This window comes from Halichoeres trimaculatus, unplaced genomic scaffold, assembly GCF_033239565.1.
Source record: "Halichoeres trimaculatus isolate MK-OKI-2021-1 unplaced genomic scaffold, fHalTri1.1 fHalTri1_scaffold_10, whole genome shotgun sequence".
NCBI lineage: Eukaryota > Metazoa > Chordata > Actinopteri > Labriformes > Labridae > Halichoeres > Halichoeres trimaculatus.
This window is the reverse complement of record NW_027437187.1, coordinates 21,663,594-21,687,306: the sequence shown is the minus strand read 5'-3', so window position 1 is coordinate 21,687,306 and position 23,713 is coordinate 21,663,594. Positions and strand designations below refer to the sequence as shown.

The window sequence follows — 23,713 nt, the reverse complement described above, 5'->3', positions numbered from 1 at the left end:
ACAAATAGCCTATCTGTGCCACGATATAAAGTCACTGTAAATGGGGCGCTCTTATAGAGATATTTGCACTTTGGTACAAATCAAAGCATCGGCCTACATGAAAATTAAGTTGTATGTATAAGTATGACACCTCTATGAATATGTAGAGTACCTTTATTTTCATATTCTCTCCAGTGAAATGAAACCATCTGAAAGGAAACACCCCAAAGAGTAGAGTGGCCTGAAAGATGCATGATTTGAATGAGGGAGAATGTAATACAAACCAAGCAAGATCAGGATCATGTTCAAAGTGTAATTCAAGATAAGATGGAGTCATTCAAGTCACAAGAAACTTTTTAAAATTTTTAATACAGCACAATATTCACCCACTCATGTGTCAAGGACAAAGACACTTTTTTACACACTTAATGTCTCATATTTTAATATGCATCAAGCCAAAGCTCAAGAACTTGTCTAAAGCTGCTGCCTAAAGTGTTACAGCCTTCTACTTCACAGCAGAACAGAAGCTAAAATCAGCATGCGTACCAAATATTTTGTCCCAGTGGCTAAAATGTGGTGCAAAATTGGTGTTGGGTTTCTGATGGTGCACATCATGTTTGCTTGGTCCTCCATAGATGCCAAATGGTATCAGCCGAGATGTGGACCAGGGGAAGTCATAGCCGCAGTGATCCTCAACAGAAACGTATACATGCACCACCATGAAGGTCCACGTGGTGAGGAGGTGGCATCTTAGGATCACAGGATTCAGGGTGGTCCAGAAGCCGACAGTCACCAGCTCCCAGCCGCCAAGACACTGAGTGGCAAGAGCAAAGGGTGAGGAGTAGTTATGATGGATAGCGTGGAAAGTGACGTACAACCAACGTATCCTGTGATGGAGCATATGCCAGATGAAGTACTGGAAGTCAAAGAGCAGGAGGTTGCATATCACTCCAGCAATCAGCTCCAGCACGGATGGAGCACGGTCTGGCAGGTCTAGAGGCGGCCTCCATGCCCACTGAGCCACTGATGCTGGCAGGACAAGAAACATATGGTTGTACAGGGTAACACCTGCACAGTGCAGCAAAGTAGAGGCTGTGGGACGACGGCCAGGTTGAATCTTGAATTGTTGCACCCATGCCAATTTTTCACCCATGATGTCACAAAAAAGGAAAGGAAGGCATAAGACAAAGTATGAAGACACAGTCAGAACAACGGGAAAAAGTGGAGATCTCAAATAGTCTCTGTAATTGAGCCGCAGGTAGTCCCACAGAGGTTGCAGTAAAGTATCATTCCCTAAACACCTTATCCAAAGATATGTGCTGGTATCTGGAAGATCCATCTTGAAGCAGAAATCACAAGATAAGTGACAAAGAGTTTGCCAGCTGCTATGGTAAAACTTAGCCCAGCAAGTGCCTGCTTGTGCTTTGCTCGCATTGTGGTTTCAAGTGATAGCTGGGTTCAACACTGTCACAAATTATTCATAAACCTTGTCTTACTGGTAACATGTAGCTCCCCACTTGATTAATTGGATGGTGTTGAAGATATGGGCTCCTGATATTTCTTTACTCCATAGGGCACCTTATCATGATGGAACTGTATTGTAAGATTTGAATTTTCTTGGAAGCATTAAAGGTGTTTTTATGTTTGTTGGTTGAGCTTTTAACCCCCACACCCCCCAAATAAATAAATAAATAAATAAATGAAATTTAAAAAAATAAAATAAAAATAAAACAAACAAACAAACAAACAAAAACCTAAGACTTTAACTTCTTTAATATTTTCCCAGATCTTGAGCATATATATTTTTTTAACTTTATAGCTAAAGTAAAACTAAAATATCCAGGCCTTAGTGCCTGGAGAAAAAACATATGAACAATTGTGTTTTTAAGGCAAACACTATTTCTGGCAAATATCCTGTGTTATTTAAAAAAAATACCATAGCCAAAGATTGATGTAGGTTTATGATTCAATATTTATTTCTATTTTATTTATTATTATTATTTATTAACTTTATTTATTTATTTATTTATTTATTTATTTATTTATTTATTTATTTATTTATTTATTATTATTATTTTATTTTATTTTTATTTTATTTTATTTTATTTTATTTATTTCTATGCATATCTGACAGTGCTTCAACTTAAAAAGAGTTTAGGGAGAGAACTTCCAGAGCTCTTCTTACCTCCCATACTATAGAGGGCGACAAAAGAAGTTCATGCCTTGTGTACAACAGTGAAGCTTTTAGATTGAGGTGCCAAAATGACCATAGCATCTTTATGTGTCATTTCGTTGGGTTCATGTCGTAAACGGGATTGTTACCCTTATAAATCAAATCCTTGCGTCTTACGCAGCAACGCAAAACTACTGCGCGTGCGTAGTTGTGGCAACACGCTCCACCTGCAGAACCTACTAAGGGTATCCGCTTGTCAAACAACTTCAGCAGCAGAGGCTATTTAAACGTTTTTTTTAAGCTTTGGCAGGTTTTCTTTCTCTTCTTTTCACAGAATAATCCTGCACGTGGGCTGTCGTGTACATGTGAGGTAATGTCACCTTCAGCAATATGTTATAAAAGCTAAATGAAGCCTTAGCTTATGCTAGCAGCCTAGTACAATTATTGAGAAAGTTTATCGAGAAAAGAGCCAATGTAGGGTCTTAACGGGTTGAAACGTCATGAGATTGATCGGCCTGTGAGTAAATTGTCCAATCGCAGTGTGTATGTCCATTCTGTGCGATGTTAATTTTATCCATATGAAGACAAATGAAACAAAGTCCGACGATTTTTTAAATAAGTAACTGTGGCTCACGTGTCTATCATAGGAAGAAGCTATAAAACTAGTTCTTGTCCAGCTTTTTGACCTTTACACCATCAAAGTTATCGTGCAAACACAGGGCTATTAAAGATTACACAGATTTTCTATGGCCAGAAAAGGGTAAACCTTCAGGGTTCATCATGCAAGGCAAATTAATGTAAACTAGGATTAACTATCAGAAGCCTTAGATATGTATTTAAGAAATAAAAAAGGGGAACCCAGAAAACGGTTAAGAATTACCAGATACCTATATTTAATTATATTTCACTAAAAAATGTGTGCAACTTGAGTTTTTTGTTATTTTTGTATCTTCTAAAGTCTTCACATTTTCAGTCTAAGGAAGACAGTCTCACAGAGCCATCGTCCCTGTCAAATGTGGTCCTCTGGTGAACTTTATATCACTAAAATAGGGAAGTAATATCCTGTGAAAAAATCATAAACGGTAGCTTCCCCATCTTGCTGAGTAGGAACCTAATTGTGCTTTTCACTCATCGTATAATTTAAAGTCTGGCAAAAAATCTCAGTGGTTTTATATTAGATTATATTACTTGTGTCATCTTTAAAATCTGTGTTGCTGTACTCCTCCTCTCAGGTGTTATCAGTGATGGAGAGTGGGGATGGAGAGAAGACTACAGAATTAAGGCCAGAGCTTCAAACACAGCAGCCGTGTCGCTTCTTCTCTCAAGGAAGACACTGTAACTTTGGAAACAGATGCAGATTCCGACACGTAAGAGATGACTCCAGAGTTGTTCAGAAGCGCACCAGGACAGCCGCTGAGTCAGATGTCACATCTTCAAACCCAGAAGTCCCTGGGGGAAATGTTGGTGCCAGACCTCCTTTCACAAACACAAGGGTTGCTCCAGCACCAGCCCGCCGCCCCTGTCGCTACTACCTGTCAGGGAACTGCACCATGGAGGACAGATGTCGCTTCTGGCATCCACCACAACTACCTGACGTGGATGATCCCCCTGTTCCAGGTCATAACCCTGAGCCTGTGAAGAGGATGGCTCCAGTTCCCCGCCCAGGCATTCCCCAAGAGGTCAAGCTGTGCAACCTGACGGAGGAAATCTCAAAGCAGCTTCGAGAAACAGAGATCAGGCAGTTGAAGAAGCGTTTTCCTAAAGACCAGCTGATTATTCAGGAACGAAGCGATGGAAAAATTACTTATTACAGGGCAACTGTAGAGGCCACAGATCCCGACTGGGTAAACACTTTATCTACCTGCTTCCTATAACATGTCTATGTTTTTACTCACCAGGTTTATTTTATGCTGAAAATCTGATGATCTGTAAGTATACTAACCCAAGTATTTTATCCTGTAGCCCTTTGACTTAAAAGAAGTGGACATCATGGTGAGCTTCCCCGACAATTACCCAAAAGAGGTAAAACAAACCACATCTGTTTACATTTTAGGCTCTGCAGTTTACAATTCAATATTGTGCATGTTGGCAGAGTACCTTATCGCCTGAAAAAAATGTTCCTAGGTTTTCACTGTGGATATCCCACTGGATCAGGATCTACCACCTGTAATGGCCAGGTAACACTATTTGCAGATTAGATAACCATTTCATGTGAAACAGTATTAAAATTTTTCAGGTTTCTCTCTTATGTCTTAGATTTGTACAGGAAGCATCCAGAGAGTGGCTTCACGCCAAGCACGCAACCAATGAGCTTATGGGAAAGGTAGAGCTGCTCTTTCGGCCTTTTCTTCGCTGGCTAGATCGAAGTCTGGAGAGATTGTTTACTGAAGGGGCCAGACAGGTGAGACTTATTGCAGCATTAATAACGCAAATTATGTTCACCTTTGAAATAGTTCTAATGACCTGACTTTATTTTACTAATTTTGTTTTTCCTTTTTAAATGTTTGTTTCGCAGTTGAAAAAAGACATTGATCTGGAAAAGGCTGGATTACAGTTTATATCATACCAGGAACTCCAGGCAAAAGTTAGTGAACAACCTGGGAATGATCCTTCAACTGACCCTCCCTCTGGAGAAGCTGTAGATGATGTTAACTGTGATGGGAAACCGGAAAATACAGAGGACAAGGGAGGGAAGCAAGAGGGTGAAGGTACTGAAGAAGGTCAGCAGCAAGAGGATGAGGAGGCAAGTCATCTGGTGGAGAACATTAAGATCAGTGATCCACGCAGAGGCACAGAGGTGAAACTGCTGGGACTGAGGCTGGGAGAGAACACAGCCACTGTTGTGGCCCAACAGATCACAGTTTGTCTTCAGTGTAACAGGTAAGAAAATAGCTTAAAGCTATACTGTATATACTGATAGCACTTGCTGGTTACTTTGAATGGAATGAGTATAATTGAAATCTTCTTATCCTTGTGTGCTGTCTGCAGGTGTAAGGTGACTGCAGACCTGAGCCTGACTGGAAGGACACCCTGCACAGCTCAGTGTGAAAAGTGCAATGCAGGCATCAATGCTGCATTCAGACCCTGCATGCTGCACCATTACAGTGATGTCCTGGGTTACCTGGACCTTCACAATGCTACTCCTGCTGACCTTGTGCTCCAGGAGTGTGACCTCTCTGTTGGCTGCCTCAGCTGCTCCCAGGACGGCCCTTTCCAGGTGAAGGAGATGAGGGCAGCCAGTCATTAACCTTGCATATAAGCAGCTCATAGGTCCTGATGATATGAACTCTTGACTAAAATTTCTGTCTTTTATTTGCTTTTTTCGTCAGAATGTGTCCTATGGCCAAACAAAGGAGTTAAACTGTGAACACTGCCATGGCAAGCTCAGTATCCTTGTAGAGAGCACAAGGTTCCAGTACATTCAGCCACGCAGCAACAAAACTGGTCAGAATATATCTACATATTATTAATCTGTCCGATCACCAAAGATCCATGATTATGAATAATAAACTGTGAACTGCACAAACTGTTTAACACTGTCTATAATTTAAAGTAGTCCATGTTGTGTGAGCATTCAAATGTATCAACTCTCACCATTATTGATCGCAGAGGACAATAAATGTCATTTTCTTCCATTTTTTTTTAATTTTGAAGGTCCGAGTACTCGTGCTGTTAATTACAAATCATTAAGAGATCCTGCTGTCCAAAAGGGGAAGCCACTGCCTGAGGAAGGAACATGCAAACATTACAAACAGAGCCATCGCTGGCTCAGGTATGATTACTGCCGTGCTACCTCAGTTTTACAATTTTGACTGTTGAAAAAGAATCTTTGAACATTTGCCACTGGTTGCATTCAGGTTCCCCTGCTGTGGCCGGGTTTACCCCTGTGATGTTTGCCATGATGAGGACCAGGACCACCCCATGGAACTGGCAACCCGGATGGTATGTGGCTACTGTGCCAAAGAGCAGGTAAGTGATGGGGGTGGCATGACATTACATATCTTTGTTACTCTTTAAACACTGCTAACAATTCAGTTTTTTAATCTGACCCCATATTGTTTTATTTTTTTTTTTGCAGCCATATGGCAATGGAAAGCCTTGCATTAGCTGTGGGAGCATGATGACTCGAGGTGCACGCACCAGCCACTGGGAGGGAGGGCTGGGATGCAGAAACAAAGCCAAAATGAGCAGGTACACTAAATGTGACAAACACTATTGATGAATATGTTATTAAGGTAGTCACAACTTTTAATCAACAATGGAAAACTTTTGAGAGTTGTTAATTGTCTCTCTCTTCAGAAATGACCGACAGAAATATGCCAACACCAACAAAACAATCTCAAGGAAGGCAGCCGGGGAAAAGAAGTAAAAGAGAGGAGGATTACAGCCTTTGTTTAAAAAACACACAACACAATAAAACCACATGATTTGAAATTAATTCTCAAATATTCAATTAAATCATGCTGTTGTCATAATCATTCAGTGTGGGTGTTGATGTTTTTTCTGATATTTAAAGTACATTAAACTCTGGGAATTGGGAAGACATTAAATTAAAGAAGAATCACATACAAGTGTTTGGATCATGTTATGCTGAGTATTTTAGAATATCCTGGTCTGTTCAAACAGTCTATGCTGAGTCACTCCCTGTTAAAAGACAAAACTAATTTTAAACAATATCACAAGTAGAAGCTGTTGCTTCAAGGTTGAATGCAGCTCAGAGAGGAAAACATAACTTGGATTTATTCATTAATAGTAGTTTGAAAAAATGTATAACCTTGTGCTGGGGGATGAATAGCCTCAAGCTTATCAAGGTGTTATGTCTAATGCATGTTCTTGAACACAGTTAATCTACTTGTTAAGGTCTGGTCGATGACATTGAGCCACTGGAAGAAAAAATGCAGGTCTGTACAAACTGTAAGGCCCCCTCTGTTGACATCCCCCATATAAAGGCGCTTGCAGCTGAAGCTTTGAGTATTGCCTCGGCAAGATGTTGAACATCAGTGAGCAAACATCTCTGCAGCTCCTGCCTTCAAGGACCTCAGACCGCCTGCTGCAGCCGCTCTGGGACTGTTTGCTTCTGCACTACCGACCCCTCATCTCGTCTGCTTTTTTCCCTGTCCTGCTCGCCTTCTCCAGCTATTTCTTCTTCAGTATCCCTTTTGCTGTGCTGGACCTGTTGGGAGAAAGAGTGCCTTTTTTCTATCAGTACAAGATCCAACCAGACAGGCAGCCAACTGTGGAGATGATGATAAAAGGCTTCATGACAGCGCTGTATAACCACGTATTCTTTGTTCTACCAGCTGTAGTTATCGGCATGTTTGTCCTGCCTACGCCAACACTACCACAGGATGCTCCAACTGTCTATGAGGTTTTCATTGATGGACTGGCTGCACTTCTTCTTTTTGACACTCAGTACTTCATCTGGCATGTCATCCATCACAAGCATTCACAGCTTTACCGTTGGATCCATGCAGTCCACCATGAATATGTGGCTCCTTTCTCCTGGTCCACTGAGCAGCTCAGCATCCCAGAGCTGATGACTGTTGGATTCTGGAGCAACTTGGACACTATTCTTTTGAAGTGCCACCCGCTGACCACGTGGTGCATCACTGTTTTCAGTATTTGGATGTCTGTGGAGGACCACATAGGCTATGATCTGCCATGGACCCTCAATCACCTGGTGCCTTTTGGTCTACTGGGTGGTGCGCCTGCTCATGACATGCACCATCAGAAGCCGAGCAGTAACTATGCCCCTTTCTTCAGCCACTGGGACCGAATCTTTGGCACTGCAGTTCCTCTGAAGAAAAAAACGATCAGGAAAAAAAAGTGAATGCTATACTAAGTTGCAAAGTTTTTTTTATGCACAGTGTCAATCATTTTCAATGTTTGTTACAAAGTCTTTAACACTAAAGCACTCCCTAACTCCTAAATGCTACTCAATTTTTTCTTTAAATGGATGCTTTGCTTGCTTTACACTCTCTTATTGTTCAACAAAAAAGTTGCGGAAAATTGTAATTTTGTAATGGCTTTTCATTTAATAAAATCATGAAATCTTACATGTAGTGCATTTCTCTTCCTGTGACACGTATACTGTAGCCACATTTTCGTCATGTCATTCTAGTTAAGTAACCATCAGCAATTAGTTGCACATACAAATTCCTATAAGCAACTTCCTGTTCATACTTTTCTCATAATCTCCTTACATAATAAAAAGTCTTTGGAAGAGTTTCTACTTAGTATTTTGCTGACTAATATGAATAAGGAGATTTAAACTACAGAAGTCTGGTTCAGAGGTCTGGTTTAACAGTAGCAGACATTATGCTATGCTGTATGAGAGAAAGTGCTGAGCTGTGACTGGATCAAGTGATCACAGCTGATTGTGAGGTTAAATTCAGCACAAAAAAACGAAAAAGTACAGTATAAAAAGAAACTGGAAATCTTACTACAGTGAATGGAATTAACGTTGTTGTATGTTCAAGTACCATGTACAGGGGCAAATGAAATGACCTTTAAGTAGGTCAAACTGAGGACTGTAAGATGAACTTTTGAAAAAAACAACAACTAAGGAATAATGTGGAAAATGTAGAAATGATTTTGTGTATTGTCTGTATTATTGCTGTTAAGTGTGAAAGCATCTCCTAAATGATATTTGTGTATGTGAATATAGGTGTTAAATAAAAATTAAGTTCCAAAAAAAAAGAGGAAAGAAACTGGAAGTAAATATCTGTGATGGCCTGAAATGTCCTTCAGTCTAGAGAAAGCTATCTTAAAAAAGTAGTAATTGAGTTGAATTAGACCAAAGCAGCCAACGACACAAACAATAAACATAAAAAAAATATTTTAAAATGTTTATTTTTCACAAGAAAAAAGCTAAAATAATACTTCAAAGTATCAGTGAAGACTCTTGTTTAAATACTGCACAAACATATTGGAAATCTGTCCAGTGTTCTCTGTCGGGTGCATCTTCGTGTAGCTGATGAACTGCCGCCGCAACTTCCTGAGCTCTGCCATGTTGATACTACGGGTGAGCTCAATGTTGAATGTTGGGTTAAGGTCATTTGAGCTGTTCTGTGTGCAAAGTGTTCTCTGAAGGACAAAAAACCTTTGGCTCAAGGTTGTTTTTTTACAGTATAACTTAACAGAGGAAAGTAATAACTCATGTGGTCTAATCTGGCAACTGCCATAAAGGCTGAGCTGTGTTCAAAGGAGGACAAATCAAAGTGTTTGCTTCTAAGGGGCCCTGACGGAGCAGCAGCTCATAAATATCCACTCATCTTGGTAATTTAGTTCCTTCATACATGTCTGACAGAACATTAGAAGACCTTCAAAATTGAACGTTTGCTGTGCCTTTCATTTAACCTCTTTGATAGACATGGATTCATCTACCCCTCCCTTCAAATATGTAGCTTAATACATGCTTTTCTCCCTGCTGCTGGTGAGGTAAATGACCTGGGAGGTAGATATAAACATGGCAGCACAAATGGAATCTTTCAGGCAGGTGTAAGTTTTGAAGGAAACTGTTTACAAACAAAACTTTAAAAGACTAAATTTGTGGTATAGACATGTGAAAAAGGATATTTTTTCTGTAGCCCCTGGAACTGTTAGAAGATCCCCAGGAACACTTGTCTTCTGTGCGTTAAAAATGACCTGAAAAGTAAACAAAATATTTTTGATCATTATTCATATTTTTAATGACTTGTGAAGCTGCAGGATCTCTACTTGGACAATAAGAACATGAATATGTTTTTCATGTAGGCCTATTAGTCCTATCTCACACCACCAAGAAAGAAAAATTAAACAAATAAAGCAAATAGAGAAATTGTTTTTCACTGGCTAAAAATACTGAATAGTAAGTAGGTGGATAAAAAATAACAAAATAAATCATGTTAACTGAACAAGATGTGGAGCCAGGAGCTGATGTCACTTCCTTGACGTCAACAGTTTACAGAGGGAGGACACACTAGTTGTTACGATGATGAGGACAAAATAACACAGACAGATCACATCATTGATTACTCCCCTATCTGTCTCTTTGCAAACAGTTCCCATTAATAAGTCCCCTGGTTCCTTAAATAGAAATCTTTCTTTTTCCAACTGCTTACGTCCATCCTATGTCATGTCCACTTCATTGGTGTAAAAGATGTTTACGCAACACCTTAGCTTCTCCCTGTAATTATCTGACTACTCAATGACTTGATTGAGCTCCTCTCACTTGCTAGTTGCTGTTGACCAGTAAGCTGCAATTTGCTCTGTCCTCTTTTATTGTCCCTCATTATGTGATAACGTCATATGGGACAAATGGTGGGCATTGTGAAGATTTTGATTTGTGTAACTCCCCTGGGATATCGTACAACAGAAAGGGGATTGAACATTGAATGTTTTAGATGACTCGGTAGTGTCGCGTCTGCAGAGTGCAGCTGCCATCACATTTGAGATATTTACTTTAACAATACTCTTTGATAGGCACAAGGCATCCAGTTTTGCTAGGTGTCCAGGTATTTCTGTATTGAATATATAATTGTTAGACCAGACATGCTAAGAGCATGTTAATTGTAAGCTACTCAAAAGGATTAAAGAATATGAAGACTTACCATTAACACTTCTTGTGTGATCTTGTCCAACTCGTAAAGAAAGTTCGTAGATGACAACGGTTGCTGCAGAAAAGACAAAGAATCATATTTTTCGCTTTCTAAGGTTAGCACTGCAGCACACCCTTGTGTTTTTGTCAGAATATTTATGCTTGCTGAAAACATGCCCCTTACACTCTGAGTAGATTGGTTAGGTGGAGGGGCTTTCCTTTTGAAGAGTGCATCAGAAATGTCTTCATATGGCAGTGTGTCATCTGTCAATATAGTGAAGAGAGGACTGTCCCATCTGTTTCTGGAGTCTGGGGCTTCAAACCTCAGCACCAAAGCATCAAAGCTACAAAACATAGACCACATGACAGGTAACTTACAAATAAAGATTGCTCCTGTAAATGATGTGCTTAAAAGTATATTCAACATTTAGACAAAGGGCAGAGACAGTTGTATGAGATTAAACCTGAATAGAAGTGTCTCACTCACATGTCCTGGGTGTACTGCTCAGCGGCGTCTCTCTCTGAATTCCACCTCGAGCTCACTTCATCTGACGTCAAACAGTACACCTTCACAAAAACAGATCAAGTGATTTTGATTTGATTCATGTTTAATTATTTTATTTCGATATTCAGAAAGCAGTAACCTTGCGATAATACTAACCAGGCAGTGTGGTGTCTGTGTGTGTTTGATGAGACAGAAGAGTTCATACCTGTAGCCTGTAAGACATTTAAAAGTGAACATTAAAACTTAAATAACTCAGGACTTCTACAAAACACACTGGTGTTAGTAAGACTTACCTTTTATGTAATTTAATGAATCCAAAATAACAATGTCATCCTTGTTGACTTTTCTAAACAAAAAGAAAGGGGTTAGAAGAATTGAAAACACAAAAAGACTATGAGTAACTTTTTTTTGTCTAACAGACCTGAAAAAAACCCACCTCTCCACTTCAGCTTTGAGTGATGCTCTGACATTTTTTTCCTTTTGGGAATCTGCAACACATTCAGCAACACATTCAGCAAGGTAAAATAAAAAACACAAGACTGCTGATAATGTTAAGGCATCCTTTGATAAATGTTTATTAATGTGATGTTCAAGTACTGGCAACATGCTATTGTTTCAGGGGTGAAGCCAGAGGTCATGGTTACCCCTTAAGTCTGATTACCCAGCTTTAAATACTAAGTATGATCAGCTTTTTGTCTCGTTATTGGTATAGCTCTGAATACATCCAATCACATCAGTACTCTAATAAATGGAACATATGGCTTCTGAATCATCTACACAGTAAGGGGAGGCAGTACATATGTTGAAACTATTTGGATATAACCATGGACTGTTTAAAACATAAAACTACTGTGAAGTCACCAATCTGTCTCTGATACAGAGTTTTGATGCCAATTGTTGTCAGATGTCATTATGGAAATGCCCAACTCAACCTAATATGAGGTGAAGAGGTGGGCTTTGAGCCTCCTCAGTAACAGCTAAAGGGTGCCTACTTGAAAGTCAGGTGAAATATGCCTCTGATTGGGCCAACTTGAGACCTTAATATTTTTTAAAGTGTTGAGTTGTAAAAAAAAAATAAAAATAAAAAAATCACCGGATATATTGTTTGCCATCAGGGAAATTAGCTATTCATACTGAAGTCCTTTCCAGCACCAGGCTGTGAACATGTATTTGTTTTCTTGTCTATTTCAAATCCTTGTATGTGGTACTTTTAGAGCCAGTCTCAAGTGGACACAAATTACAGTTTTTAAACACTTCTGCATCGGCTTCATTTCTCACAGTTGGAGGTTGCAGCTTGGTTTCAACAAGATGCTGAAAGTCTCTCTTTGTTTTTGTTTTTTTGTTTTTTTGCATTTTTGTAGAAACTTCCCTTCATCATTTCTTTGAAACGTGATTTTGGACAAACATATTCTTTCCAAGTACTTAAAAATCTATTTCCAAGGTTAGTGGTAGGCTCCTGGCCACCCCAACCTATGTCTGTTGTCCAATTAGGATAAACCCCAATTATTAAAAAAGTATATATTTTTAACACATACAAGGGAAAGTGAGCTATTTTTGATTATCTACCCAAGAAAACGAATGTTCTTTTTCAAGGAGACATAAGAGCAAAATGCAATCACAACAATAAATCATATTTTCAATTCAATGAAAAAACTGAATCTGAAAACCTTTGTAGTCAGAAATGTTCCATGTCGAATGTGCTTAGATGTAAAGGAATAATTAATATGTATCCACCACTAACTTATTAACTATCTGTTGAGAAGCTCAATTCCGATACATCAACAGAAATCTATCGAAGTTACGACTATTGGTCTCTTTAGTTGTCAAACACTTAAATATTAATTTAGTTTCCACAAAACAACTGGATTCATGAGAGGTGGGTTTTAGGCCATTTAAAACTTTTGAACAGTGACTTTCACATTATGTTTTTCGTTTTAGTTTTTGAAGAGGGATAGGAGACTTCGTCGTGTGACAGTGTTAACGCACGCATGTCATTCTTAATGCCATACCACCGTACATTAAACTTCAAACAGGCTTACTTTTGCCTTTACGTAGCACAAATTGCAGTGTTTCTTTTTCAGAAAAGAAGAAAGTCAATCATTTTCAAGATAAAATTTTTGTCATCCATCCCATCGTATATTTATTGAAACATGTTATCAACAATAAGTAAACCGGTTAATATTTAGGCAACGTCCGCTTACACTTGTTACAAAGCTAACGTTAGCTCAACTTGCCTGCGTAGACAGTGTTTTTCTCAACGTCCAGGGCTCCGTCTCCCACAACATGAACCTTTCGCTCAGTGTTTTGTTCAAAATACGATTTCAGTTCTTCTGCCCTTCGTGTTTTACCACTGCAGGGATAACCACACATCACTATAAGAGGCATAACCACTGAATTTCTATCTGGCTAAAAAGGCTAAGATGTGATGAAAAGCATGTTTCCACCTTCACCCGGATATGAACTTTATGAACAATACGTGAGGGGACGTCCAGGGGGCGCTAAAACTCTGTAACGTTGTTAAGATAGACCCAATATTTTATTTTATTAAGATTACTCTATTGCACTTTTTTTTTGCTCAAAAAATATTCTGATAAAATAATAGGCCATATTTCTCACAAGACACAACAATAATCAAGAAGAAACGACAAATGGTGTGGCCGACAGTAATAGTTTATTGACAGGCAGCACAACTTAATGTCATTTAATAACTTGATCCAAGAACTAATCAATATCACCAGACTACCATAAGCATTCATTTTGGTATTATTATTATTATTATTATTATTTTTACAAAATCATTTCAAACTCTTCTCTTCATCAGCAGAATGTCACGTCCCGATGGTCACAAAACAACTCAAGTAGCATCCTCTCTCCCTCTAAATAGATGCGGAAAAAAAAATCTGTTGTACAGATGCCGAGTCATCATAGTGATAATAAAAATTGAAATAATAGTATTTACTCACATTTCTAGCGCATGTTTCTGTTGTGCTAGCTGGGCAGTTTTCAACATTTGAATCAGCCATCCCTGCAGCTCCTTTGCTCGGTAAACAGGATTAACAGTTCTTACTTCAATGGGAACATCTACATCTTCAAAGGAGGACTCCATCAAGGAACTGTCCACAATGCTTTTCTTCCCCATGAAATGCCCTTAAATGACACAAAATGCAATCTCAGTAAAGACATTATTTTTAGACACTTAAGAAAAATCACACAATGAATGGCTAAATTGTTATTCCTTACCTGTTGCCCACAGATTTCCTCTTGGATTCACTTTGAGCTTTGAAACTTTGTTTTTCAGCTCAGTTAAATCAAAAGTCATTGAAGAACTCATGGCCATGTATGAGATAAGAATGAAAGAAGACAGGAATCCTGCTCTCCAGATCTTTCTCAAAGTACCAGTCATCCCTTAATGTGTGAGCACAATTTAGTGGCAGTTTATTAAAATACCATTGCTCCTCTGTTAGTCAGGGGACATGCAGTTATACTGAAATAGGTTGGGCTTAATATTCTGATAGGATGAAGTCATCCATCAGTGGCTGGTTTCTTATTGGATGAATGATGCACATTTGGATGCCTTGTGCTTCTGACTTGCCATGATAAGTGAAGTGATTGATGCAGCAAAGTATGTGACCTCAATGCGACGCCTTTAATTATGGCATCCAAATACCATTAAATACTTCCCCCAGTGCTCCTCACTTTCATACCCAAGCCTCTTAGTCACTCTAAAGAAAACAAGCTGGAATCTTATTAAATGCACCAATTTTATTTGAAGTACTTCATGTAAACATTACAGCAAGGCACATGGGCCACTGCATGCTGAATAGATGTAATGGCTTAAGAAATGCTGTGAATCCAAGGTTCATTGGCTACCGTATGTACACAGGTTACTTTCCATACGAGTCCTCTCTGTACACAGTATCAAAAGTACAAATATCTTTCAACAAGCAGTATAAAAGAAGTTGTGAACATGTCATTAATTTTCAGCATCTGCAGTTGAACATCTGCAGTGTGGGGACAAAATGACTCTACATAACAAAGAAACAAAGAGCTGTTATAACACTTAAATAGAAAAGGTATGCCGAGCAGTCAATATGACCATATAGCCTCAATATCCTTCCCAAAATAATTTATAAAATTTAATGATGTGGGATAACAATCATTTTATGTACTAATTTTTTACATTGCACTGAGATAACCTGCAACTCCTCAAAGCCTTTCGTTATTAACAATCACTGCCTTTGTTCATGGAGGTAGGATCTGTGTACTCAACACAAAACAAGAGGTGCCACATTACAAATCACGACCTGCACGTAAGGATAAACCATCATGAAATGTGTTTCCTCTGAGTTGATTACTACTAGATACTTCTAGTATTATATAATAATGAATAACAATCAAATATGCAGCTCCATGTTAATAGGGCCTAATTTATAAAACACTCTCAAACCAACTTTTAGATTATCCAAAACAATATACCCTGATTTGACATAACATTGACTTTTCACCTGCCTGAAAAAATACACTTCTGGTAATTTGAGGTATTTTCAGCACCGCACATCCAATACACCTCCATTGTCCCTGAACATTTAGTCAAAAACAAAAAAGGTCAAATTCTTTCTGAACACATGCATCTGGAACTCAAACATGTTCATGAATCAGAAATTTATATGTTAAGCCTAATTTAAATTAGTAGGCTCTACTAAGTTAGCCTTTATTTGAACACAAATGTTTCCAGTAAACCAAGGAGGAAGAAATAAGGCTTTTAAGGAAATACTGCATAACAAAAATAATAATTTGTTCCAAGTTGAGGCTTGAATTCTAGATTGATACTGCAAAGTAATGGTTAACACCTTATAGAAGCTGAAAGCTGGAGACTACTTAAGTCAGGGGTCACCAACCAGGGCTACTTTTAGGAAACTGAATAATATTAAGGGCTACTTATTTGAACCAACCTTCATGAATAACAAAACTGCATCAATCACGTTTTGATGATAATTATAATGATAATAATAATAATAATAGCAGTAGAATCAGTGTCTGAAGAGACTGCTTGGATGTCAATGTTAATTACTTCCCACAATTATTAACACATTTACACTACAATAATTGTTTGAACCTGGTAAGAAAAAATTAAAAATGCAACATTTATCTGCTCCAACTAGTGCTGCTTGATTTGGCAAAATTTGCCAAACAAAATCCTTTATTATTGTTATTATTATTATTATTATTATCAGCCTGTAATTCTGTATTTTTAATAAATAGAAATAAGCAAAAATACGTCCTGTTCTTTATGGTCCGCTGTTGATATGGACCATACACATAGTGTGTCCATTTAGTTGCTTTGTGTCAAATAGAAACAAGAACATTTCTATGACTCTGATTTCTTGTTGTTTTGTTAGTTTATGGTTACTGTCGTAATCACGCTGTGTGCACAAAGAGAAATCAAAATTAATGCAAGCGTCTAGAAGGAGCTTCATTGTGACCAGAGCAGTTTTAGAATATAACCATGTGCCTGCGGGCAATGTGTTGGTGACCCCTGATATGGGTTATCATGTGGGGTATCGAATACTTCAGACTACATGCAAGCAACTGAAATTGCTATTGATTACAAAGGCATAAAATCCTCCCACCAACTTTTACACTTATCAATACAACACCTGCGCACTAACAGACATTCCTGAGTCTCCTGTCAAACTGGATAAAACAATTGGAGGGAAAACAAAAATAAGAAAAGGCTCTGTTATAAAATGTGTGCAGTTATGTATGGAAGGCAGGATTAATATATTACCAACATGCAATATTAAATAAAAATAAGTAAAAGATACTTTAATTTTTTTTTAAGATTATGTCCTTAACTAAACGTGAAGGCTCTTTTTAAATATACTGCACAGGCTCTCAACACTGTGAAAATAATCCAAATAAAAAGCCCAAACACTTTGAATCACCTCCATGCAGAACATGAAATGTTCTGTTACAGTCACGTGAAAAGTAAAAACATTAAAGCAGCTTTGAAGAGGTGTTCAGAGAGACTGCTTCTTTCTGAGACTGAGTGTTCAGTTTTAAATTACTGTCTGCGGTCTTGTCACAGTGCAGATCTGATGGCTCTCCTCCCTGCGAGGGCTCGGGTTCATTAAGCTCTGGTAACGAGTCTTTGACCTCATCAGTATCTCTGAATCCATCATGCTCACTCTCCATAACCTTAACTGTTTCTGCCTCCACCTCTTCTTTCTCCTCTTCCTCAGGATCCTTGACTTTGTGCACAATAAAAAGATGTCTGTTGAGAGACAGCACAGATGTGAAACACAGGCCACAGCGAAGGCACTGAGGAGTGCTTTCATCCGTTTTATGTTGTAGTATGTGCTGCTGGAACTTTGAATTATCATCTGTGATGAAGCCACACTTTGCACAACGGGAAAATGTTTTCAGACGCTTTGCTGAAGGAGCTCCAAGACTGGTCGTGCAATCCTGGCCCCCCTTCTGGCTATCCATGACAGGTCTTTCAGACACAAGCCCCTGAAAGTAACGGAGGTCATGTTACAAAAAGAACCCCAAAGAATGTTTTTTGGCTCGTGATAAGTATTGGTAAAATTTTGATAAACTACCTTTCGTGAAACCTTTTTGGATTCCTGGATGGCTGTTTTTGGCATTTGGCTGAGATCTGGATTTTTAATTCCATGCATTAGACTAATGTGGTTCTTCAACGTTACACTTGTTGTAAAAATTGTCTTGCTGTCCGTGCAATACCTGAATTGGAAAAACAAAGAAAGAAAGAAAGTGAAGAGTGATCAACTTCTTCTTAAGGGACAACGTGAATTGTTTTTAAAAAAAAATCTTACCAACAAGTGTAGATTTTCTTTTTTCCATCATGGTCACTCCGAATATGTCGTCTCAGACTAGTTGCCGAGTTGAAAGACTGTTCACAATGTCGACACGGATACTTCCTTATGGACTAAAGAAAACGACCAAAAAGGTCCCATAACAATGAGTTTGCCATCTACAAGTCAACTATTATGAATTAATTACCTGAGCTAAAGCTGAGCTAAAGCTAAGATAATGTTTTAGAACTAATAGTAAACAAATGGTAACACTTCCAACTAAAAAGGTCAAATCAGCTAAAATTATATCATGTATTTATACGATTTCATTATTCATTATTCATAAGTTTCTTGAGTTTTGAGTGAGGCATGAACCATAGTAAAGTTCATTTCCGTATGGAGCCAATATTCATGATTCAAGTGGGCAAATACATGTTCTGTTATGGGGTAGTCATGTTCTCTCACCTTTCCGTGTTTGGCCTTCACATGAGAAACGTACAAGTCTCGTTCTTGGAAAAACTGAAGACACTCCCCACACGTCCAGCCAGTGGGTTTCACACGTGGTCTACAGTCCTGCGTAGCCTTTTTTCTAGGACTTTCTGTCTGCTTAACTGAACTCTTGTGTTTGGCGGAGTGAGCATCCTGGTGCCAATCACTTTTGCTTGTTTCTATACTGTGCTGCTCGGTTTCTCCTGTAATGTTTCCAACATGAACACCCTGCAAAGCAGAAAAAAGACATTTTAAAATTCAGACTTGATCCCTTCCTCCTTGTTCAAAACCGTTTGGACTTGTCAAGGTTCATTTTAGGGCACAGTACTCAAAACCCCAACTGAAGCTTGAGTGGTGCAAAACAAAAACTACGGTGTGCCTCTTAAAAGTTACGTGCATGGTTTTAAAGAGTGAAAAATTTTGAATGATCAAAAATTGTACAACCAAAGCCTTACCTTGAAGTGCTGCATTAACAATTGCTTTTGTGGAAAAACTGAGTTGCATTCTGGACACTTGAACACACATGTGACTCTCTTCTCAGCATTTTGATGAAAATGCTGCAACAATAACTGCTTTTTCTTGAAAACTGTCTCACATGAACACTTGAAAATTAACCTGCAAACATAAAGAGAAATGATTAAAATTACCCCCCAAAAGAGATGAACAACTCTCACAACAAGGTCATGGGATGTTGACTTACTGGGGTGATATTTTACTAGATTTGTGTTTCATGTTTAAATGCACTTCACAGCTGTCAGAGGTCTTGAAGGCAACAGGACAGATGGAGCACTTGTAGAAGACTTCACAGTGTTTCTCCTCAATGTGAGTCTTTTGTCCTTGGAGGGTTTTAAAAACCATATCACAGTGAAGACATCTGAAAAGACATTTAAGATTAAATCACTTTTCCAGAGCACAGTATGCTTTGTTTTTAATAAGGCTTGTTTTACTCACTTGTACCACGCTTTGCGAGCATAGTGGAGACAGTTTTCTTTGACATGCTTCTGTATGTCTGCAGAACGACTCATGGCACCACATTCAGGACAGCAATAAGGGGACTTGTGGGCATGAATGCGCTCATGAGCTCTGAAGCTGCACTTGTTGGGTAACAGCATGGAGCACACCTGACACATCTGTTCAGTATTTTAAACAAAGGAGAGAACAAAAAAACACATGAGCATAGTAACAAAAAACATACACATGAGTAGAGTGTTATGTTACTCTAGTATTATTCTATCTGTTTCTCTGTCTGCAAGTTCAATCCAAAAGCTTCAGCCAGTGGTTTGGTAAAGTAGAGCCAAAAAGTGACTACCAGTCACTATACTCACTAGTCCTTCTGCATCTTCCGATGGCCGCTGGTAATGACCTGCAAGTGCTTTGTAGTCAGGCAGCTGCTTGTTACACTCCAAACAGCGAAGACGGTGGCGAGTGATATTGTCAGGGTACAGAGGAAGGACAGGTTGACTTTTGAGCAAGGGTGATGGTGAGGTGTGCAAGTCCGCATTCAAAAGTTCAGCACTCAGGGGAACAAACATTTGTTCCTGTGCTATGGGTTTCATATGAAGCTGTGTACACTGCATCACCATGCCGTTGCTCTTATGTTCCCGTGCATGAGCCAACAAAGCGCACTTATTGAAGAACACCATCGTCTTTGCACAGTGTGTACAGCCCACTTCAATGTGAACACTCCTCCTGCTGTAATGATATGTTAGACTCCTTTCCACACCAAAGGAGTCCCCACACTCGAGGCAGCAGTATCCGCGTGGTGGAAGGTTAATGTTGCTCTCTGCCGGGGGGTTCAGGTTGGGCACGTATGTAGGCAAGGGGTTGGAATTGTTCAACAGTCTGTTTAAGGTTCCTGCTGCTGTGTTGTGAATGGATGAGCGAGGATAAGGGTTGGCTGTTTTGATCTGATGCACAAGTGGGACAGTGCTGTACACCATGGAGGAGAGTGTATGTTTGCTTTGATGATGAGGGGTGGATCGTGCAGCAACTGAAGCAGCAACACTGTGAGGGACAAGGTTCAGACTAGCTAAGTGCATTGCTTTGGGGAGGAAGTTTGTGCCTGTTGACTGGCTCATAGTGGCTGATCCCCTCTTTTTCTGCTTATGATGTGCAGCAGAGCGTTTGACGGATCCGCTGGTACCATGGGAAACTGTTCCAGACTGCGATTTGCTCGTCCTCCTTGAGTTTGCTTCTGACCTGTTGTGTAAAACTTTCTGTGAAGATGCACCAGCTGGAATAACTTTAGTCTGTGTACCAACAATGCTTTCAGCAGCTGCAATTTGAGACTGGTGTGGAGACATATTGCAAGGATAAGAATCTTCACTTATACTCTGTGATGGAGAAGATTCATATGCAGAATGAATGTCATCAGTCTCTGAATCGGGCAGCACACTGGTAACTGTGCGCTTGATCTGTCCAGATGTGGTTTTGATGGTCTTAATTCTGACCCTGGGTATGGCAGCTGGTGATCCTGATGCCACTGCTGGGGACACTTTGCCACTACTGTCACTGCAGATGCTTACAGGACTATCAGAGGGTTTAACTAACCGTTTCACAGCTTCAAGTGGACTTCTGGGGCTTCTTGGGGAAATGGGCACATTGGGGCTTACTTTTATGCATTCATTTTGACCTGTTGAGGACTCCCTGGGATCTGTTCTAGCATTCAAAGCCACCAGGGCCTCAAGGCAAGAGGATAGTTTAGATGTCTGAGATTTGTTGAGGGGATAAGATACAGAAGGATCTACTATGGTTCCTGAATTGCAAGCTGAATCAGTAAAGTTCTGGCTAATATTTGGTGAAGGAAGTGCACTATATATTCTGAGTGTTTTGTCTATTTCATTGCTGGCTAAGACTTCAGGGGGCTCCTTGTTTCTGTCACTTTGTGCTGCTGTCCTTCCATTGTTTGTGGGAACATCAGAGTCATTGGGACAGTCATCAAACACGCTGAGGTCCAAGTTTTTTGAGTTGTCTACAACAGAGGGTTCCACCAAAACCGAAGCCTCAGGGAAACAGGGTTTCTCTGTCTTTGGGTGTTTTTGATCTCTACTTTTCTGAGCATCTTCAGACTCTGGACTGGAGATGGGACTAAAATGAGACAGCGATTGAGAAAATATTGGTGTTCCATCTGGTTTGTGTTGAACAGGAGCCTTCCCAAGGAGTTCTCTTGAATTCTCCCCATTCAACGAGGAGACAAATGATTTGGATGAACTAGAGTTCGGAGTATCAACAGACTCAATAGAGAGCTCTTGTCCCCTGAATCCATTTTGCAGCGCTGGTCCAAATCCTTCCAGTGACTCCTGGCGACTCGTGTTTTTCACAATAACACTTACAGCGGGAACATCTACTGTTGCGACAGCCTTGTTACTCAACAAGCTGTCGTCCAGGCATATTCCTGTGTGTTTCAGCTGACTCTCTGTCTCTTCATGACTTCCCTGTAGGGGCTCTTTGGCATCCAACCCAGTGGCATCTGGGATGTCAAAGGCAGCCAGAAGATCATCAAAGTCTGGGGTTTTCATGTCACCCATGGCTGTTCAGTCTCATCGACCTACAGAAAAAGAAATATAATTACTTTAGCAGAAGGAGATACTGTCAAATTCTGAAGAGCTATACTCAGCAGTTACACAATATGACTTAAAACAAATCAGAATACAGTCTGTCACCAATGCTAATGTTAGCTTTTGCTAGCTGGGCTTCATCTATGAAGCAACTACAAGTATGTACAAAGGAAGGCAAAACGTACAAACAAATAGGCAAACCAACATGTAATCTACATTTCAGAGCTCTTCTGGTCACCGGGTTCTTGCTTCTTTGTGTAGTGAACATCAAAACACTTCAGCTCCTATGGTGGCTGACAGAAGACAGCCAGGCTACGGATAGCTGGCCGAGTTGCTACATAACGGAGCACAAGCACTAAGTTAGCTTAGCAACATGCTATCGCGCAAATCATTAAACAAGCAACGAGACTCGTAACTTAATCATGCACAAATGTGCTTACCATTTGATCCAGTTTCTATAAACATTTCTCTCAGACGGGGTAAACAGTCAGTTTACTGCCGGTGTTCATTTGTTTAGTAACGTTGGTCTGTAGCAGGGTTTCATGGCTAGGCTACAAGCTACTAGCGTTTACTTCGTTTTCTTTTCCTGTTTGGGTTTTTCATGCCCTCAACCAGTGTCTTGTGGACAAGAGGCGGTGCCGGGATCAGTCACTGCTGCGAATTTTATATAACAGCTTGCATCATTTATAAACTTAGCTGGTAACATTTCCAAGGTTAATAGGGAAAGCATCTTGTTCAGTACTTTTATTAGGGCCATTTTCAAAGAAACTTATGGAAGCTTGGACTTGTTAGCAATAATGCACAGAGTGATTCAAAAAGACCGGAAACGAGTAGAAAAATATTTCAAAGCCATTATCAAGTGATTTTGTATTTATGTATGTATTAGTCGGAAAAGCAAGACTGCTATTGTCTTGAAAATACACATGAGCGTAACAAATACGAGGCCGTTGAAGTGAGGGCTCGTATTTGGTATCCTGCAAGGCAGCACTGAGGGATGTAATGCGAACGTTTTCCCTTCCCGCTAGTCAGGCAGAGTGGTGGTAGTGGTGACACAACTTCCCGTACTGTTAACAGTCACACAGGCCTCGCTGCTCTTTGGTATCAGAAATAATAAATGCTTATTAGCCTAACTGTTTATTTAACAGAGGTAATGCGACAGGACAGCACTGATATGCTTTTTTTTTTTTTTTTTTTTTTTTTTTTTAGCGATTTTATACTTACAGTGTTCTCTGATGGATTAAACCTTAGTCTGCATTAAAATAAGCCAATGTGTATGTGAATGAATCACAAATCATACTTGAAGATCTAAGGGAGCCGTAGCCTCTATGGTAAGGTAATCATCACCCATTGTTGACTATTGAATCTCTCTGAGCTTTAAGTGCCCCATCGCCTGTTGGCAAACAATTTGATGATGTGCATAAAACGTGTTTTGTTTGACTCCTTCAGGTAATAAGATAAAAGCTTTGAAATCTGTCATTTGGTCATTTACCTCTGTCAATGACTTGTAGGGTTCACCAGTCAGTCAGCAAACATTAACACAAACAGGCTATCCTGTTACAATTAAGGGTTAATGTTTATCACAACCAACCGAGCAGACTGAAGCCTCATTAAGTGTAA

General features: G+C 39.5%; 5 protein-coding genes and 1 long non-coding RNA gene across 9 annotated transcripts; 2 read left to right on the top strand and 4 right to left on the bottom strand.

Annotated features, from left to right (window-relative positions):
* Nucleotides 1–484: 484 nt before the first annotated feature.
* On the bottom strand, nt 485–1,374 carry ch25hl1.2 (cholesterol 25-hydroxylase like 1, tandem duplicate 2). The gene has a single exon (XM_074678224.1). It carries the CDS (start codon nt 1,316–1,318, stop codon nt 485–487), a length of 834 nt encoding a protein of 277 aa, XP_074534325.1. The 5' UTR covers nt 1,319–1,374.
* Nucleotides 1,375–2,329: 955 nt separating this feature from the next.
* LOC141796573 (uncharacterized) lies at nt 2,330–6,588 on the top strand. The gene is made up of 12 exons (XM_074677775.1): nt 2,330–2,522; nt 3,385–3,996; nt 4,115–4,174; nt 4,277–4,329; nt 4,409–4,553; nt 4,668–5,032; nt 5,141–5,369; nt 5,482–5,596; nt 5,807–5,924; nt 6,010–6,121; nt 6,231–6,343; nt 6,452–6,588. The coding sequence occupies exons 2-12, from the start codon at nt 3,397–3,399 to the stop codon at nt 6,519–6,521; spliced, it is 1,980 nt and encodes a 659-aa protein (XP_074533876.1). The 5' UTR covers nt 2,330–2,522; nt 3,385–3,396; the 3' UTR covers nt 6,522–6,588.
* Nucleotides 6,589–7,137: 549 nt separating this feature from the next.
* Nucleotides 7,138–8,723, top strand: ch25hl1.1 (cholesterol 25-hydroxylase like 1, tandem duplicate 1). The gene has a single exon (XM_074677776.1). The coding sequence runs from the start codon at nt 7,140–7,142 to the stop codon at nt 7,980–7,982; it is 843 nt and encodes a 280-aa protein (XP_074533877.1). The 5' UTR covers nt 7,138–7,139; the 3' UTR covers nt 7,983–8,723.
* A 265-nt stretch (nt 8,724–8,988) lies between these two features.
* On the bottom strand, nt 8,989–13,713 carry kti12 (KTI12 chromatin associated homolog). Its single transcript, XM_074677777.1, has 9 exons — nt 13,470–13,713; nt 11,672–11,723; nt 11,529–11,581; nt 11,392–11,447; nt 11,218–11,297; nt 10,915–11,074; nt 10,744–10,806; nt 9,731–9,799; nt 8,989–9,187 (listed from the first exon to the last, which is right to left on the bottom strand). Exons 1-9 carry the CDS (start codon nt 13,618–13,620, stop codon nt 9,044–9,046), a joined length of 828 nt encoding a protein of 275 aa, XP_074533878.1. The 5' UTR covers nt 13,621–13,713; the 3' UTR covers nt 8,989–9,043.
* Nucleotides 13,714–13,921: 208 nt separating this feature from the next.
* On the bottom strand, nt 13,922–14,692 carry LOC141795943 (uncharacterized). The gene is made up of 3 exons (XR_012598852.1): nt 14,476–14,692; nt 14,199–14,382; nt 13,922–14,111 (listed from the first exon to the last, which is right to left on the bottom strand). It is a non-coding gene; the product is annotated as an uncharacterized LOC141795943 (long non-coding RNA).
* A 303-nt stretch (nt 14,693–14,995) lies between these two features.
* znf592 (zinc finger protein 592) lies at nt 14,996–22,719 on the bottom strand. Of its 4 annotated transcripts, none has more exons than XM_074677617.1 (10): nt 22,537–22,719; nt 22,282–22,430; nt 19,865–22,086; nt 19,491–19,669; nt 19,240–19,413; nt 18,995–19,154; nt 18,516–18,767; nt 18,072–18,184; nt 17,838–17,979; nt 14,996–17,748 (listed from the first exon to the last, which is right to left on the bottom strand). In XM_074677617.1, exons 3-10 carry the CDS (start codon nt 22,064–22,066, stop codon nt 17,233–17,235), a joined length of 3,738 nt encoding a protein of 1,245 aa, XP_074533718.1. In that variant the 5' UTR covers nt 22,067–22,086; nt 22,282–22,430; nt 22,537–22,719; the 3' UTR covers nt 14,996–17,232. The 4 variants fall into 4 exon arrangements, with proteins under 4 accessions (XP_074533718.1, XP_074533719.1, XP_074533716.1 ...); XM_074677618.1 differs by having other exon boundaries at nt 22,302–22,430; XM_074677615.1 differs by having other exon boundaries at nt 22,313–22,430.
* Nucleotides 22,720–23,713: the final 994 nt, after the last annotated feature.